Source organism: Neoarius graeffei, chromosome 18, assembly GCF_027579695.1.
Source record: "Neoarius graeffei isolate fNeoGra1 chromosome 18, fNeoGra1.pri, whole genome shotgun sequence".
Taxonomy (NCBI): Eukaryota; Metazoa; Chordata; class Actinopteri; order Siluriformes; family Ariidae; genus Neoarius; species Neoarius graeffei.
The window spans coordinates 53,231,898-53,250,219 of record NC_083586.1 but is presented as its reverse complement, the minus strand read 5'-3'; the positions used below and the strand labels follow the sequence as shown (position 1 = coordinate 53,250,219).

General features: G+C 42.4%; 1 protein-coding gene across 2 annotated transcripts in view; it reads right to left on the bottom strand.

Annotated features, from left to right (window-relative positions):
- dhrsx (dehydrogenase/reductase (SDR family) X-linked) overlaps positions 1-18,322 on the bottom strand; it is a 136,882-nt gene that overhangs the window by 88,097 nt on the left and 30,463 nt on the right. Inside the window, exons 2-3 of one of the 2 annotated variants that reach the window (XM_060898995.1) lie at positions 13,438-13,545; positions 3,707-3,775 (exon numbers count right to left, since the gene is read on the bottom strand). In XM_060898995.1, the coding sequence (XP_060754978.1) occupies positions 3,707-3,775; positions 13,438-13,545 (177 nt within the window). The remainder of the gene's footprint in view (positions 1-3,706; positions 3,776-13,437; positions 13,546-18,322) is intronic. The other variant, XM_060898996.1, reaches the window with a different exon arrangement.

Genomic DNA, 18,322 nt, shown 5'->3' with positions numbered 1-18,322 from the left:
AGTTGCACTAGTGTTCAAAGTAATTTCAGCTTGGTGTGTATGCAGAGAGCTCCATCTTTCTATCTTTCCATTCAGGGTACCTGGCACAAAACCAAAATGGGATTGCATGTCATTGGAAATGTTTGGCGTTAGAGATGCAGTTCATTTATACAGCTCCTGAAAGCCGTATAAAGCTATAAAATCACTGGTGGATCCATGCATACCATTGGTTATTTTACAAAACCATGCGTTCCTATCACTCGTATCATCTTTTGGCTGCTCCCGTTAGGGGTCGCCACAGCAGATCATCCAATTTATGACCCACATATTTGATTTGGCAAAGGTTTTACACCAGATGCCCTTCCTGACACAACCCTCCCCAATCTGTTCAGGCTTGCAACTGGCACCAAATATGTACTGGCTTGTGCAACACCAGTGGCTGGGTATTTTTACCTAATCTACATGGGAAGAAACTGGAACACCCGGAGGAAACCCACTCAGACATGGGGAGAACACGTAAACTCCACACAGAAAGGCCCCCATCGGCCATGAGGCTCGAACCCAGAACCTTCTTGCTGTGAGGAGACAGTGCTAACTACTGCATCACTGTGCCACCTATTCCCATCACTTGTATACACTCCCAGATTCTTGAACAAGCTTACTTGGCAAGTCTTGGCAGTGAATATGCAGATGATTTGCAACTACCGTGCACTTTGCCACAAAGTGGCCTGGGGTTACTCTTGATGCCTCCATTTAAGGTAACTCCACAGGCTGTCAAACAGCAAATAAGTGCGAACTGTGATGGTTGGCTACTGGGGGGGGCACGGCAGTGTAATGGTTGGCACTGTCACCTCACAGCAAGAAGGTCCTGGGTTCGAGCCCAGCGGTCGATGAGGGCCTTTCTGTGTGGAGTCTGCATGTTCTCCTCATGTCTGTGTGGGTTTCCTCCGGGTATTCCGGTTTCCCCCACAGTCCAAAGACATGCAGGTTCGGCTAATTGGTTGCTCCAAATTGACCGTAGGTGTGAATGTGAATGGTTGGTTGTCTCTATGTGTCAGCCCTGTGATGACCTGGCAATTTGTCCAGGGTGTACCCCACCTCTCGCCCATAGTCAGCTGGGATAGGCTCCAGCTTGCCTGCAGCCCTGTATAGAGGGGTGTTCACACGGCAACTTTTACTCCGGTGTAGCACCGGGGCTGCCCCGGTAGAGCGTTCACACGGTACAAAGTTATAGCGGTGTAGCCCCTGAAAGCTGCTTAAACCGGTGCAAATCTAACCCTGCTCGGGAGGTGGTTTAAGAAATTTACTCCGAAGTAAATGCTAGTTTGCGGGGCAGCACCGATATAAAATGGGATGTCTGAACGCTACAGGGGTAGACTCGCTACGCGTGAGGAGAGTTGATTACATACGGGCATTGCATAATTTGCATCCTGGTATTTTGCGCTTCCAAAATGGCGAATATCAACAACAGCAGAACTACGTGTCTTCCAGTGTTGCCAGATTGGGCGGTTTTAAGTGCATTTTGGCAGATCTGAACATATTTTGGGCTGGAAAACGTCAGCAGTATCCGGCAACACTGGTGTCTTCATCCACGTTGTTTTCCCGGCGCTTGGTGATGCCACGACAACCAGGAAAAGGAAGTACATTTTCACGCATGCGCATATTTCATTTCTGCATTATTACTATCGTATAGCACGGTCGCAAAAACTGCCGTGTGAACGCAAGTGGGGCTGCACCGGCGCTAACACGCTTCTCTCGAGTAAGCAGGTTTGTGACGTGTGAACCCTCCACAAAATTTACACCGGTGCAAGATATATCGCAACAAAATACATCGGTGCAGCATCGATGCAAATACGTGCCGTGTGAACACCCCTTAGGATAAGTGACTACGGATAATGGCTGGCTGGATGGGAGTAGTGAATATACTCTCCATGCCAAGTTGCTAATATTAGTTCCTCACCCAAAGACAATTGCTGAGGAATGAACATGGTCTCACAATTGCAAATTTGAGCAAGGTTTAAAAATTCAAGGTACAAAACTTAATGCTGGCCTTTGTGGTAAGGTTAGCCTTAACATTTTTCCTTAAGGCTTCGTTGTGTGAAATCAATAAAAATCCGAATCACATTGTCCTCGATCATTCAAATTTGTACAAATTTCTCAGGAGATCGGGTTGAAGGAAGACTTCTGACAGTTCACAGCCAAAACTGGAAGGAAGTACTTTGCTCTTTTGGTATGATATTACATTTGCTTGCTCATTTTCTTTTAGTATTAGCACGTACTCTCTTTGGTTGGGCCGAAACAAATTGAGTCACTGAGTCAGACCCAGTATTGCCAGTACTATCATAATATCATATGAGGTACAGAGCTGAGGATTTGACTTTGCAGTTCTCCTCTTAGCCATATCAGAAAAGTACTGCCAGCGGACAACGTTATCCATTCAACTGCAAGAGCTGCATACAAATCATCTTTGTACAAGGTCAACCCACTCTTCAAATGTTTCACAAGTAGCCACAAGGATTATAACACTATGCCCTAGGTATCTGACTTTTTTTTCTTTTGGAAATTGTTTGTGTTTTGTCTCAGCTAATTAAAAAAAATAGCAGTCAGAATCAATGCCAGTTGTACTTTGGTCATTTTATAGAAATTATTCTCTGCATGGAGGGCATTAAATTGGTTGTCCATAATCAGGATCCTGTGACCTTCACCTCCTGCGTCTGGATGGATTACAGTTTTGGGCTTTGAATTTTTTTCTGGTAAAAACCCTGATTTTTTTTTTTTAAATAGCCATCGTCATGCAGCCATAATCATAGCCGTGTTAGAGCAGCAAACACACTCGACCCTGCGGAGATCACCCAGTGCTGCATAAACCATTAACACAGATCCTAATCTCTGTATTTAATCACAGTAGAGGAGAAACATTAGCATGTCCCGCGTCTGCTCCTCTCTGTAATGAATCACATCCCATTGCAAAGGTGATGAGTAGCTCTCGCTGGCAGTTTAAGCACCGTTTCCCGCGACAGGTGGTTTCACCTGACTGAGTGACATCATTAGCCTGTCGCGGAGTGCCAATGTGATGGATCGTACAGCACACAGGGGAGGCAACACACACAAACACACACGCAAGAAGACAGCAGCTGTCTCCGGATCCGCCGTGTCAAACGCAAACATGTTCATTTCTCGTTTAGTGCAAGCACCCCACACAGAGATTAAACACTGGAGGCTGTGCCCGTCTCGCTCTCTTTCTCTCTCTCGGCCTAGTTTGGAGAAATCGGTGCCATGTTGTGGAGTTGACAGTAAATCAGAAGGATGGGTGGGAAGAAGGCGGATGGGTGGGAGTTTAAAGTGGGGATAAGGGGGCGCCTTCATCTAGATCACATCTGCATGACAATGTGTCTGACCGGGGGGCGGTGTTCTTCAGCGCCTGCACATTTATCAAATGTTCTACTCCCATTTTCTGTCATGCAGGCACAACCTTCCTGCCTCCTGGTACTTCCGTCTTCCTCATTAACTTCCTCTCGCAGAAAATTCATCAAACTGAGTTCCCCAGTGTATTTGAAAGCAAAATAGCACCAACAAAATGTTATACCACTTGAGATAGGTGAGAATAAATATGCAGCAGTGTAAAAAAAAAAATCCTTTCACATTTCCTGGACACAGTAAAATTTAATGCAATATTTGCTTATTCCCACCAAGTGCTCTGTCTGGACTGAACTATGCAAAAATGTACCTTTCCTGTGTCCGCTCTCCTTCTGGATTTTCTTCACCGCAGTGAGACCCTCCTCCTCCTCATTTCCAGCTGGAGAAAAAAAAAGACCAGTTGAATACAAAACTGTCCAAAAAAATTAAAATAAAAACGGTAAAATTCGATTAGTGTTCACATACTAATAAAAAAAAATTCAAACACAAAAATGCTAGAATGGGAACATTTCCAAAACACACAGTTTTTTTTTTTTCCTAACTAACAAATTCTCGTGCAAATTCTCATCTCATTCATCTCATCTCATTATCTGTAGCCGCTTTATCCTTCTACAGGGTCGCAGGCAAGCTGGAGCCTATCCCAGCTGACTACGGGCGAAAGGTGGGGTACACCCTGGACAAGTCGCCAGGTCATCACAGGGCTGACACATAGACACAGACAACCATTCACACTCACATTCACACCTACGGTCAATTTAGAGTCACCAGTTAACCTAACCTGCATGTCTTTGGACTGTGGGGGAAACCGGAGCACCCGGAGGAAACCCACGCGGACACAGGGAGAACATGCAAACTCCGCACAGAAAGGCCCTCGCCGGCCCCAGGGCTCGAACCCGGACCTTCTTGCTGTGAGGCGACAGTGCTAACCACTACACCACCGTGCCGCCACATGCAAATTCTAAAAAAGCTTAAAAATATCAAAAAACACAAATTTAATTTCAAAAAGCACAAAAATGCTCAAAATAATTCAAATAAACCAGCCATAGAAAATGTCCAAAAACAAAAATGATAAAAATACATAATTTTTCACAGAAAAGCAGAAATTTTCACAAAATTCATGCTAAATAAATAGACACACAAACAAAAATCTGAACACAAAAATACTCAAACAGATCAAAACATTATTTTTCCAAATACAAGGGAAAAAAAAGCTCAAAAAAGATTAAAAAGTAAAACAAATTTCAATAATTTAAAAAAATACTGCTATATGATAACTTTCGGCGGCACGGTGGTGTAGTGGTTAGCGCTGTCGCCTCACAGCAAGAAGGTCCTGGGTTCGAGCCCCGTGGCCGGCGAGGGCCTTTCTGTGTGGAGTTTGCATGTTCTCCCCGTGTCCGCGTGGGTTTCCTCCGGGTGCTCCGGTTTCCCCCACAGTCCAAAGACATGCAGGTTAGGTTAACTGGTGACTCTAAATTGACCGTAGGTGTGAATGTGAGTGTGAATGGGTGTCTGTGTCTATGTGTCAGCCCTGTGATGACCTGGCGACTTGTCCAGGGTGTACCCCGCCTTTCGCCCATAGTCAGCTGGGATAGGCTCCAGCTTGCCTGCGACCCTGTAGAACAGGATAAAGCGGCTACAGATAATGAGATGAGATGATAACTATCAAAGAGAAAGTATAACCCCCCCCCCCTTTATATTATACCCTATGGAGTGAAAAGTAAGTTTCACTTTAGAATCGGTCCTACAGAAAGGATGAGGATGAGTTTGGGTCTCAGCCAACCCTTACACTGATCTTTACACAGATCTTTATCATTTCTTAGTTTGCATAAGAAACTGAAAGTTCGGAGAAAGTCTGACAGCAGTAATGTTTTTTTCATGGTTGGTACTGTTGCCTAAGGTTGTGAAACTTTCCAGAAAGACCTGCATTGGAGCTTCGAATCAATTATATTTTCTGTTCTAGGATTCTTTATGGCAAGAGCTTGACTTTGTTTTTTTGGGGTTTTAAAGTGAAGTCCCAAGGACATTAGCATAAATCCTCATGGGTTTACTTCCTGTTGTTAGGAATATGACATGAACATGAAAATCTGCTCTCTCTCTCTCTCTCTCTGCATTTAAATGAACAGGTGAGGAACGGAAATAAATAGCTCATGCACGGGAACTTCTCATTGAATTTCTACAGTCTTTTTCTCCTCGTCTTACTGAAACCCAGGCTTGTAGTACTTGAGTCCGACTCGTGCCCTAATTTTAAGGACTCGTGACTTGACTTGGACTCTGACTCGTGCACTGACTGCATTCGGACTTGTAAATTGGAGACAAGGACTCGGATTTTTTTCTTTATTTTTTGTAACATGCCATAATAATTCGGCAAAAGATATCTAGATTAATTTTTATACTAATTTCAGGCAAAAAAACGCACACATTCACCTGTCCATACGTCAAGTTCAGGAACAAACTAACGTTAATGGCGCTAAAACACCTGTAGAGACGCCCCTAGGATTGTCCGCTTTGCTTATACAGACTTCGCGTGCAGTGGGAAAAAATGCACTGCTATGTGTTCCATATGTAGAAGAACTATCGAGGAGACGACGGGGACAACCTCGAACTTCAATCGTCATTTGGTAAGACTCCACCCAGAGAAGGAAGTGACACGATATGTTCATTGCTCTGTTGATAGTAGGCGGGGCTTGCTGAGCGATGAACTAGCTAGTGTTAACCCTCTCTCATGTTATTTGTCCTGTTGATAGTGGGCGGGGCTTGCTGAGTGATGAACGAGCTTTGTATCTGTAGCCTATTAACTAAAATGGGGCAGTCGAGCAGGAACATTAGTCCAACACAGTAGCAGAGACGCTTTCACATAAAGACAGCAACAGCCACCGTCAAATGATGTGGTTCTCGGACTCAACTCGTCATTTAAAGAAAATTTCTTGGACTTGAACACTGAGGACTCGAGACCGGACTTGGACTCAAAGAAGTTTAGTGACTCGATTGCAACACTGCTGGAACCCATTCTCACACTGGCTAAAAAGTTAAAAAAAAAAAAAAAAAAAAACCTGTAGGATTATGCAGGCTTATGCGATCACACGTCGTCCATCCGTTGTCGTCGTCTTTCCACAATTTACAAAAAATAAAAAAAATTAATTAAAATAAATCGCTACTCCTCTTACAGGATTGATCAGATTTTGATCAAACTCGTATACAAATGTTCCCCAGGCGAGCATGCATAAAAGTTGTCAAGATGGTGGCGCCACCGGTCATTTACGATTTTATGGGCGCCTTGGCCGGTATGAGCTACAGCCTCATTGAGGCCGTTTTTCCTAACACAATCATCTAGTGTGTACTTCAGTCTTTTAGTTATTTCCCAGCTTTAACACTTTAATTTGGTCATTTTACATATTGAGGAATAAACCTGTACAAGGTTGTGGTCCAGGGGGAACCATAAATGATCCGATGTGCACTTTTGAACATTAAAAACCAGCATGGACATACACACAATCCTGCTTAGGAGTGAAAAATGGTCTCGAACTTGGTCAGATAGATAAAACTACTTACATTATAGCAGCTATAAACAGTCTTTCCCTCAACCATTTCTCTCCAAGTAAGACGGCTAAAACATGAAAGTGCAAATCTCTCCTTCCTGAAGAATTACACTTAGAGCTTTAGCTCTGACTGTTACAAAATTGTGCAAGATTTTCACGTTTGCTCACGCCGACTTGTTTTGGTTAAAAAAAAAAAAAAGTATGTAGGTCAAAACATCCCACGGTGGTCACGTGATATTGTTGCTCACTTGCTTCGGCGATCTCCGGAATCCTAAAATGTGGGACGCTTTTTATCTCGGCAAAACATTTACGCACAGGATACACGGTGTGTAGCATCGAAACGCCAACAGTTATAGACATAGAACATTTTACCCAGAATTCAACTTTGCAGCCAGAACCAGCTAGCTAACATTAACAAACCATGCTTTGAGTGATCATGTAAGGACGTTGAACTTGATTTAAAATTAGTTTCCATTCTTTTAAGTGTGGAAGTTAACTGAAATGTGGGACGCACACAATATTGACAGGGCTCGACATTAACAGTAGCCCGATTGCCCGGGGCAACCATTCAATAGATTCGGACAACCAGACTCTCACAAATGCTTGCCCGATCGGGCAACTACCCAGATATGTCAACTTGCGTGAAAAACGATGTTTATTCATTCATATTATGATGAAATTCCATTACGATTTGCGATTGTTTGACTCGGAAAGACCACGTCCATGTTATCATTACGGGATGTTCAACAACTAGCGGAATTCACATTTGCACATCGCGGGCTCGCAATGCAGTTTCCCATTGCTAATAATTATCGCGTAGTGCATATTCAGGGTTCTAATCAGACCCTCCAGGATTTCGCGATGTTGCGATTTGCAACTTCAACGCAAATTCAACCAATCCCCGCGAATTCAGGGCGGTGTTGGAATTATATCCAATCACCGCAACTTTCCCGCAAATTTGACCAATCGTTGGCGTCGTCTTGAGGTGACGTCGACAAACTACCTTCCGCCTTACTTCCGTGTATACGTTCAAGAGAAGCAGCATGTGCGCAGTGTTGCCAGATTGGGCGGTTTTAAGTGCATTTTGGCGAGTTTTGAACATATTTTGGGCTGGAAAACGTCAGCAGTATCTGGCAACACTGCATGTGCGAGTCAGTGTTTCTGTAGGCTTAAATTCTGTTACTGAAAGTGTGTTATGTTTACAGTGAAGGACTGTGTGCACTTTATTTTTTACTTAATACAAGAAATTAATGGATGCCAACATTTTTGCCAAAATGGTATTTTATTTTCCATTGTTTAGGCAGCTTCAGCATCATACTGTGAGATTCTGTTCAAATTGTTTTTTTCTTCTATGAAGCCTGAGCCATTTATTTTATAATTATTGTTTAATTTAGTCTTCAGGAGAGACTGCCTGCACACAGTACTAGAATTAATAGGTTTTTTTTCTTACATGAGAGCTGAGGCATTTATATTATATTTTAAGGTAACTTCATGTTGTGCTGTGAGGTTCTCTGCACTTTAACTTTTGAACCAACAGGAGCATTTGGATAAGTAAAGCCTATTTTTCTGCATTTTTGTAGTCCTGGTAATCTTTTATATTGGTAAAGTTGTTTATAGGACCATTTCTCAGTGTCTTTGTTTTTTTTAATCAATAGTTTTTCAGTAATAACTTAATATTTAACATATCACTCAATTTTAAATCACAAAAAGAGAAAATCGCAACAATTTCTCGCAAGTTTCACTTCCTCCCGCAATGTAATCGCAACAAAAACCTAAAACACCGCAACTTTCATCACAATTTTTTGGAAAAACCCCCGCAACATCAGACATTTTAGCCCGCAACAATCACAAAAAAGGCCCGCGGAATCCTGAGAGGACTGAATATTGGTATGTCCTTCACTACATGACTAATTACCGCATTACTCGCACGGGGCGCTAGTCTCAATGCTTGTTGATACAGACAGCGTCTGAGAAGGTTGAATAATAAATAAAAAAATAATATGTAATATTTGGGCAACCACGTTCTGAGTTCGGGCAACCAGATTTCTACAAATGGTTGCCTGAATGGGCAACCATGTCTCAAAGTTAACATAGAGCCCTGATTGATTAGCTATGGATGGAGGTAAAACCACCAATGTCAAGACCAATACCAAGTCTAGTCCAAATGAAAGCAGGACTGAGCCTTGAGACTGAAAACCACTGAATCCTTTTTCAGGCTAAGGCTTTGTTTTAGCTAGTTGGCGTGCACCAATGATTGGGCTGTTTATCAAACACTGTAGGCGAAAAGAAAAGACAGACAATGCAAACATTATTTTCACAAACTCTCAGTCGAGACAACGACCGTGCTTGGCGAGACTACGAGTACAAATGCCAATAAATTAAAGACGCTGATTTATCTGGTTTTAAATCTTTACTTAAAAACACATGAATTTAGCTTTTAATAATTGATATTTTTCAGAATTTTATACGTACGATTATAAATGTGTGCGTCGCGCCATGGGATTTTTGTACCAGATGCTCCATTTACAGAAGGCGTAGAAACGGCGTTGAAAAGCGCACGATATTTTGCACTGTTTTTGCTGGCTGATCCAGTAACTATCAATCACCTCAATAGCGCCCCTACAGGATACATTTACCACTTTCATGGTGCTTTTCAACACCGTTTCTATGCATTCTGTAAACAGAGCATCTGGTACGAAAATCCTGTGGCGCAACACATATTAGCGACGACAGGCTGTTTTTTTTTTTTTTTTTAAAGTAGTTGTCATAGTGTTGACTAATGATGGTGGTGCTCTATGGAATCAATTTTGTGTTCATACAATACTTTTGAAATATCAAACAAAAACGACAAATCAAAATACAAAAAAAAAAAGTCAATTTTTTTAGACTGGCAAACAAATTATTCGTGTAATCGTGCAAAATATCAGTCTATTACTCTTCAGAAACCTTTTATTTTTGTTCCGCGTCTTTCTCAGTTTTGTTTGACATAATTTATTTTGGTTGCGATTCCAGCTTTCTCGTTTGCGCTCCCTGACTTTTTGCTTGCAGTTTTGGCACAAATTTCACGTGTGGGAGGGCTGTCCAGGAATGCATTCCCATTGGCTAACTTGTGTTTGACTGACAGCTACGCTCAGCCATTTCCCCGGAGGCTGTTGCGGCCATTCCCTACTCGGATTCTGGCGGACTGTTTGCCGAGTGACCGATCCATTGACGGTAAACAAGGATCGAGTGGACTTCAGTGGCGACTATGATATTGAATTAATTCAACAAAGTGTAAGTGCGGGACAAATGTGTTGTACGTGTTGCAGTAGTGCACATTATGCAGGTGATTCGTGGCAAGTCAAATGTTAGCCTTAGCTCCACTACCCAATATAATAGCTGTCTTGCTAACGTTAAACACGCCTGCATAATGTGCACTACTGCAACACATACAACACATTTGTCCCGCACGTACACTTTGTTGAATTAATTCAATATCACAGTCGCCACTGAAGTCCACTTGATCCTTGTTTACAGTCAATGGATCGGTCACTCGGCAAACAGTCCGCCAAAATCCGAGTAGGGAATGGCCGCAACAGCCTCCGGGGGAATCGCTGAGCGTAGCTGTCAGTCAAACACAAGTTAGCCAATGGGAATGCACTCCTGGACAGCCCACCCACACATGAAGTTTGTGCCAAAACTGCAAGCAAAAAGTCAGGGAGCGCAAACGAGAAAGCTGGAATCGCAACCAAAATAAATTACATCAAACAAAACTGAGAAAGACGCGGAACAAAAATAAAAGGTTTCTGAAGAGTAATAGACTGATATTTTGCACGATTACACGAATAATTTGTTTGCCAGTCTAAAAAAAATTGACTTTTTTTTCTTTTTTTGTATTTTGATTTGTCATTTTTGTTTGATATGTCAAAAGTATTGTATGAACATTTTGGCACAAAATTGATTCCATAGTGCTCGAATGCGCTGTGTATAAATAAGAGGCTCAAACTTTTGTTCATTCTCTTCAAAACTGTATTACTGATATTTATACACCTCATTTTTTCCTCCATTAAAAAAAAAAAAAAAAGAGGGAAATCATCGATTTTTAGGAAGGATACAAAATTTTCCTTTCGCGGGCGCTAGACAGCAAAGTGTTCAGTGGATTTTATTGGAAAATCAAGTCAACATGAGAGATTCGACCACTAGGTGGGAATTATGAGTTTCAAGCTGATTGAACCAACAGTGAGCGAGCTGGAAGCAACAACAAAACACACGGACTGGTGATGAATATCACTAAACAAGAGTGCTCCGAGAGCGCAATATCCCCCGCTGGCAACTTTACCATAACTCTGGTAAAACGCGACTGAATTGAACAAAATTCCAATATGCGTATTACCGACATATAACAAAGAATCCGGTCAAGTTTTGTGAAGTTCCTCCAAAAATTGTGAGAGGAGTTGATTTCAGAAGGTGAGTACCCTTCCTGGGATGGACGGACGGACATCGCCACGACATAATCCCTCTTTGGGCCTTTCAGCCAGCGGGGGATAAAAATTGTGAGGGAAGTTGATTTCAGAAAGCGAGCACACCTTGATGAAATTGCCAAAGTACAAGTTTGTTAATAATCAAGCGCATAACTCTGGGGAAAATTTGCCCAAATTAAACAAAATTTCAATCTGCGTATAACTGTCATATAACAAAGCCTTCTGCCAAGTTTGGTGAAATTCCTCCATAAATTGTAAGAGGAGCTGATTTCAGAAGAACGTACACCCTCATGGAATGGTCAAAGTACAAGTTATTTAATCAAGGCTCAAAACTCTGGGAAAATTTTCACAAGCGAAACTAAATCGCAATCTGCGTATTACCGTCATATAACAAGGCCTTTAACCAAGCTTCGAGAAATTCGTCCAAAAATTGTGAGGAGTTGATGTCAGAAGGCGAGCACACCTTCATGAAATTGTCAAAGTACAAGGTTGTTAATCGAGGGCTGTAACTCTGGGAAAACGCGACCGAATTGAACAAAATTACAATAAGTGTACTACTGACATACAACAATGCCTTTTGCCAAGTTTCATGAAATTCCTCCAAAAATTGTGAGAGGAGTTGATTTCAGAAGGAAAACCCACTCATGTAATTGTCAGAGTATAATTTGGTTAATCAAGGGCTGTAACTCTGGTAAAACGTGACCCAATTGAACAAAATTACAATATGCATATTACTGACATGGGCGGCACAGTGGTGTAGTGGTTAGCGCTGTCACCTCACAGCAAGAAGGTCCGGGTTCGAGCCCCGTGGCCGGCGAGGGCCTTTCTGTGCGGAGTTTGCATGTTCTCCCCGTGTCCGCGTGGGTTTCCTCCGGGTGCTCCGGTTTCCCCCACAGTCCAAAGACATGCAGGTTAGGTTAACTGGTGACTCTAAATTGACCGTAGGTGTGAATGTGAGTGTGAATGGTTGTCTGTGTCTATGTGTCAGCGCTGTGATGACCTGGCGACTTGTCCAGGGTGTACCCCGCCTTTCGCCCGTAGTCAGCTGGGATAGGCTCCAGCTCGCCTGCGACCCTGTAGAAGGATAATGCGGCTACAGATAATGAGATGAGATATTACTGACATATAACAAAGAATCCTGCCAAGTTTTGTGAAATTCCTCCAAAAATTGTGAGAGGAGTTGATTTCAGAAGGTCAGCACCTTTCCCAGGACAGACATCGCCACGACATAATCCCCCTTCGGGCCTTTCGGCCAGCGGGGGATAAAACGCTTGAAGTAAAAGCTCATCACAACGCCGCACAAAATAAACAATATATATTCCGTAAATGTTATTTATTCTTGAATCGACACTAGTTTTACGTAGATTAAACACTTTTAAATGTCTTTAAAGGCTAAACGAAAACATGCTGTTCTTCTATTCAAACGTCTGGGAGGTTCATCAGCGCAGCGGTGCGCGGTCAAGCCGACATGTATATATCCTACAGCTTAGCAATATTTTATGGTTTTTCTATTATCTTTAGGATATCACTTCATTCATATTTGTATTCTTTTATTTTACGTATGATATTTTAAGTGCATTTGATCATACATGTGCTATAGGAGTAATAATATTATTAAATCTGACAAGTCCATCCCGAAGACTCAAGTCCTACAGCGCTACAATTACCGACATATCTAGCTGCTCATCATCATGCTCGCGTTACTTTACCCTGAGAGTTGTGAATGAAATTCTTTCCATTGGTGAGTGAAGGTGGTTAAAATTGCTGGTGTTCCTCTGGTAAAACATTTCACCCTGCATCTACATAGGGTCAGGTTTTGTGACAAAACAAGCCCATTAGATACATTTTTAAATCTCTTTACAGTATTTGGAGCATCCGCACCACCATACAGTCCCTGCGTATGTTATTATAGAAAGGGAAACGTATTAGATCTATTAGAATTATTACCAGAAAGCACACAGTGCACTGTGGAGTGGAAAGGGCATGTCCTCAACACACCTATCTAATGTGAGAGACAGTGTGATGGAGTGAGTGTGATGTGTTACCAATGACCACATGCGTGCCCAGGCTCGCCAGGTGTCGAGAAGTTTCATAGCCTATTCCTCTGGCTCCTCCCGTCACTATGGCAACCCTTCCATTCTGTCTGGGCAAAACTGATCGGGGAAAAGAAAAAAAAAAAACATTAAGGGAAAAAAAATTGATGCTACTTTTCGGCTTCCTGAATACATGAAGGACACAGTGTCCAGCTCACTGGGACTTCTTTGTGAGTGTGTGTGTGTAACATTGCATCATTCCACAGAATCATGCAGTAGGCGTCGTCTCAATGAGATTTTAGGGTCAAGCTGGAAACAGTAGCTGTAGCCGGGACGTACCGCCAGCAGCATGGAATAAACTTTGTGACGCTGTGATTCAGAGGTCAATTTTTGTTTTATACGGTAACTGAATACCAATTTTTTTTTTTTTTTAAAGTCAAGTTCAAGCCAAGCATTTTTGGATGTGAATTTCACTTTAATTTGAGTCATGCTGATAAAATCCAAATGTAAATTTTGGTCACATGCCACACTTGAAATACCGTACAACCACGGGCGATTGCTCTAAGACAACGAGGGAGGCTCAGCCTCCTCTAAAAATGACGAACATCGTGTAGGATGAATTGCGCTAGGCTTATGTTATTGCCTACCTTATAACATTGCTATTTCAGATCCAGAATCATAGAAATATATGTGCTCAACCCAACTACAGTGCGAAATCATTCCGTTATAACTTTCCCCAGTTCGCCTAATGTGTGCGTGAGTTTTTCCCCCTCGTGACAGCGCGATGCAGCCCAGCCTCAGTGCACTTCCATGGCATTTGGGAGCTATGCGCTTTTCAATATCAAAATGCAAGATGATTATTGGACAAATACTGCAAAAACGCCCGCCCACGGACTCCCAGCCTCACAGTGGGAGGGACATGGCAAAGCTTTCCGCGAGGAGACTGGTGATTGGTGAAAGCGGCCGGATATTTTCTTTGATTGACAGCTCGTTTCAAATATAGACAGGCAGCGGTGAATCTCAGTTCAGTCCCATGCGGATTCGCAAGTGCTGTGGTGTATTGTAAGAGATCAGCTTACATTTCGATTTCATTCATTACATACGGTTTCTACCAGCTTTTTTAGTTTGTATATATTTTCATTGTAAATAAAGTGTAAATATAGTGTTGTCAAGTTTGCTATCTTAGTTCCAGAAATTTCGTTTATTTGAGTGACTGAACTTGAACTTGAGGGGGCTAGTCAGCTAGCAAGAAAGCTGCGCACGGATGCCAAGCATTGCTGATTTCATTTTGGCGAAGCCATTTGCCAGTCTTCCTTTCGAGGAAAAAATTAAAATTAAAGAGCAGGGTAGACCAACGCCTCAAATTGACTTGGTGAAAAAGGTAGGGAATAATACTCGTTCCTTTCAGCTCTCCTGGTACGAGAAAGTGAATTGGCTAACAGCAAGTGACCCACATCAACAACAGTAAATAGGCTACTTTCGTAATATGTCATGGATGGACCAAAAATATAGAATCTATTTAAAATGTTTATGCTGAGTATGTTATATTGGAATATATATTTCTCTGGATATGACTTAAACACAGCTACAATTTGGAAAACATTTTTAAACAAAAACACAGCCGAGAACATTTCACACTACAGACCTGGATTAAAAGTGAAGGGTTATCAAAATTGTCAATAAAACATTTCTCAGTCAAAATAAGTAAAATATAGGGAAAGTGTCATTGAATGAAATGTTTGGCTCCCCAAGGTCAGTGCTTGTGCCTATTCCAGAACACTCTGCTGTTACTGCTGAGGTTCCTGACAAAGAGCTGCTTTCAATAATGATCAATTTTTAAACAACATGCCACAATTTTAAAATATAAAATGTTAAAATATACCCCCCCAACACCACCATCATGTATATTGGACAGTAGGCTAATGGGCCAAAAGAACCTGTTATTTCACAGTTTGTGACCCTGCCAACAATCAGCCAGATCAGAGGCAAGAGTATGGGCAAAACTGATGTGTTTTTTCTTTTTTCTTTTAAAATCTGGAAATATCGTAACCGACCAGCCTCCCCTGTTTGAAAGACTACCAGCCGCCACTGCGTACAACATAACATCAGAGAAATCTGTTGAACAAGCACAGCTTTTCGGTCATTTCAGCCGTCAGTCAACAATCAGGAAATTCATAGTGAACCTGATGCTGCGTCTGAATACTCATACTTCCATACTATCCTTGGGTTTCACGTGACATCATTAGTTATTCAAACCTTTAGCTGGTGGTCTACTAAAGCTCAGTTGACAAAGCGTTTGTACAGACAAGGTGCATTGCTCGCATGAAAAATGCCTTACGCTTGCGTTACTTTAGGTTGTTCGAATCGATCAAACCGTGAAACTGGTAAGTTTCTTCAGGGTTCCCCATGAACTAATAAAAGGGTGAACGAACACAGGATTTCACAAAAAGACATGGAGAAAGGCGGCTTTTGAACCTCTCACTGAAACCGAAGCAAGCCGAGTCGAAGCGTGCTCGAGTTTGCAGTGATGACTCGGTGAAAGGTTTGTATTTCCCTCTCAGCTCTGGCCTTAGTGTTTTCCAAGTACTTTTCTTGCTGTGTGTCGTTATTTTACGGTACGTTTTTTTTTTTTGTCACGAAGCGCTAAAGTCCCCGGCTGTTTCTTTGTTTACTCCTCACTTGATGGCCGCCATACTGAAAACAACGCGCGTCTCAGCGGCCTTTTCAACGAGTCTTTCAGCAAGTGCACGTGATCAAAACCACCATGAATAATAGTCCGTATGCATGAAGGTCGCGACAAAATTCTTCCCCAGCCGTACAGTTACAATGCGCCGTGATCACTTCTCCGTCTTGTTTAACTAAGATCCAGGTCTTTAAAGGGGTTTCTGATGATCTTTGTGAATAATTTAGCTGAGAGATAAGAGCCAACACAAGTGAGACTCAAGCCAACTGTTGTTTTTTTACACTTCAACTTGCAGCGCTCCGTTGGAAAGCCGCGAACGAAAAGCTTAAAAAAAAAAAAAAAAAAAAAAAAAAAAAACTTACACAGGCAAAAACAATACAGGATTTATTCAGCAGCGACTTGATAGCGAGGTCCTTTACCCAGCCACGTACAAAAAAGTTGTAAGCCTCCATACTCTTCCATGCTTTCATCTGTTTTGCGGTGTAGAAGGACGTCTGCAACACCAGATAGTTCGAGATGTCGGGGAACTCGACTGAAGGGTAGTTTTCGAGATCGTATGACAAATCCTTCTTTCCCAGACTGTAGGGGTCGATTCAATTGCACATAATCTTCTGAATATATCTAAAGCCAGCAGTGGCTTCTAGATTACGAGCGTACTCTGATAACTTATCGCTAGTTGTTTGCACTACGGCAGCCGTTTTGGTTTGCTAGACCACCAGCAGTTTTACCAGAAGTGAAATCGCTAAGAAAAGTCACGTGACTGAAACCCAAGAATTAGTATACAAAAAGCAGTATGCATTTAACAGTAGTTCAAAGACACCCGGATGAACTACTACATCCGTAGTATGCAAATGTACCACACTTCGCTACATGACACTACCCCATAATTCTGCTGGAGACTGTGAATAAACAAACAATGAAGAGTTCCCCGGGGAGGGGGAACAGAAAGAAGATGGCTGTCCGAAGTGAAGCCGGTTGTTGCAGTTGTGCACAAATGTATCAGGAATTGTTTAAACATTTCTGCTGTATGCCATCTGTGTACTGTACATCCAGGTAAGATGGTAGCAGAGTACGTCCAAATTGTGTCCTTACTCCTCACTCACATACTCATAGAACACACTACAGATTTGGTCACGTAGTAGGTTCTTAACCTTCATTAGGAGATCCTAAGAATTCAGATTTTTGATACGCTGAATTTGCTGCACCATTAAAACTTGATTGGCATCCCAGATAAATTAATTTACCAGCTAAATTAGAAATATCACTCAAGACATGTTGTGAAATAAAACGCAGTATAATTAAGAAATGCATCGTCCACTTTCCACCGGCTGGCTTTGTAAGACATGAGGGTCGCATATGGAATCAGGAACAAGTGTTTGATCACTCACTATCTGTTATAAAGATGGCTAGCCCATACGGTCCAATCCCACAGACGAGCTACTGTAGCACAAACTGCTGAAAAAAAGTCCATGCCGACACCTTTCAGCTTTTTCAGTTGCTGCCCCAAGTGAAGGAGTTCAAGTATCTCCGGGTCTTGTTCATGAGTAATGGTAAAACGGAGCGCGAGATGGACAGGCAGAGTATGTTGCGGGTGTTGTACCGGACTGTCGTGGTGAAGAGGGAGCTGAGCCGGAAGGCAAAGCTTTCGATTTACCAGTTAATCTACGTTCCAACCCTCACTTATGGTCATGAACTTTGGGTAGTGACCGAAAGGATGAGATCGCAGATACAGGTGGCTGAAATGAGCTTTCTCCAGAAGGAGGGTGGCTGGGCTCACCCTTAGAGATAGGGTGAGGGGGACTTTCGGTTTGCAGCCAGCAAGGATGGACATGCAAGCATGAGGTCCACAGGCGTACCTCAACAGTTGCTTTTATTTTCCGTTCAACTTTTCAAAACCATGATACTAAAACCCTAGAAAGTAATTGACTCTTTGTCGTGGCGCATGGCACAGTATAACTTAAGGGGTCTTAAGGATATTACACCGCTGTCTAAGCGAACAGCCAGACCCGTGCACACAACCAAAATGGCGACCGGCTCTCCTAAAGGTGAAAGCCCTACTCTTGGTGCAGTGATGGCAGCCATTCAGGAAAGTAAGGAAGAGATATCAAGATAGATTGATGCTAAAACAACTTCCATCCAGTCCTCACTCTCTAAGATTGAAACGGCGAGGTCAACACTAGCGGACCAAGTCGAAGAAATGGAGGGACGCATATC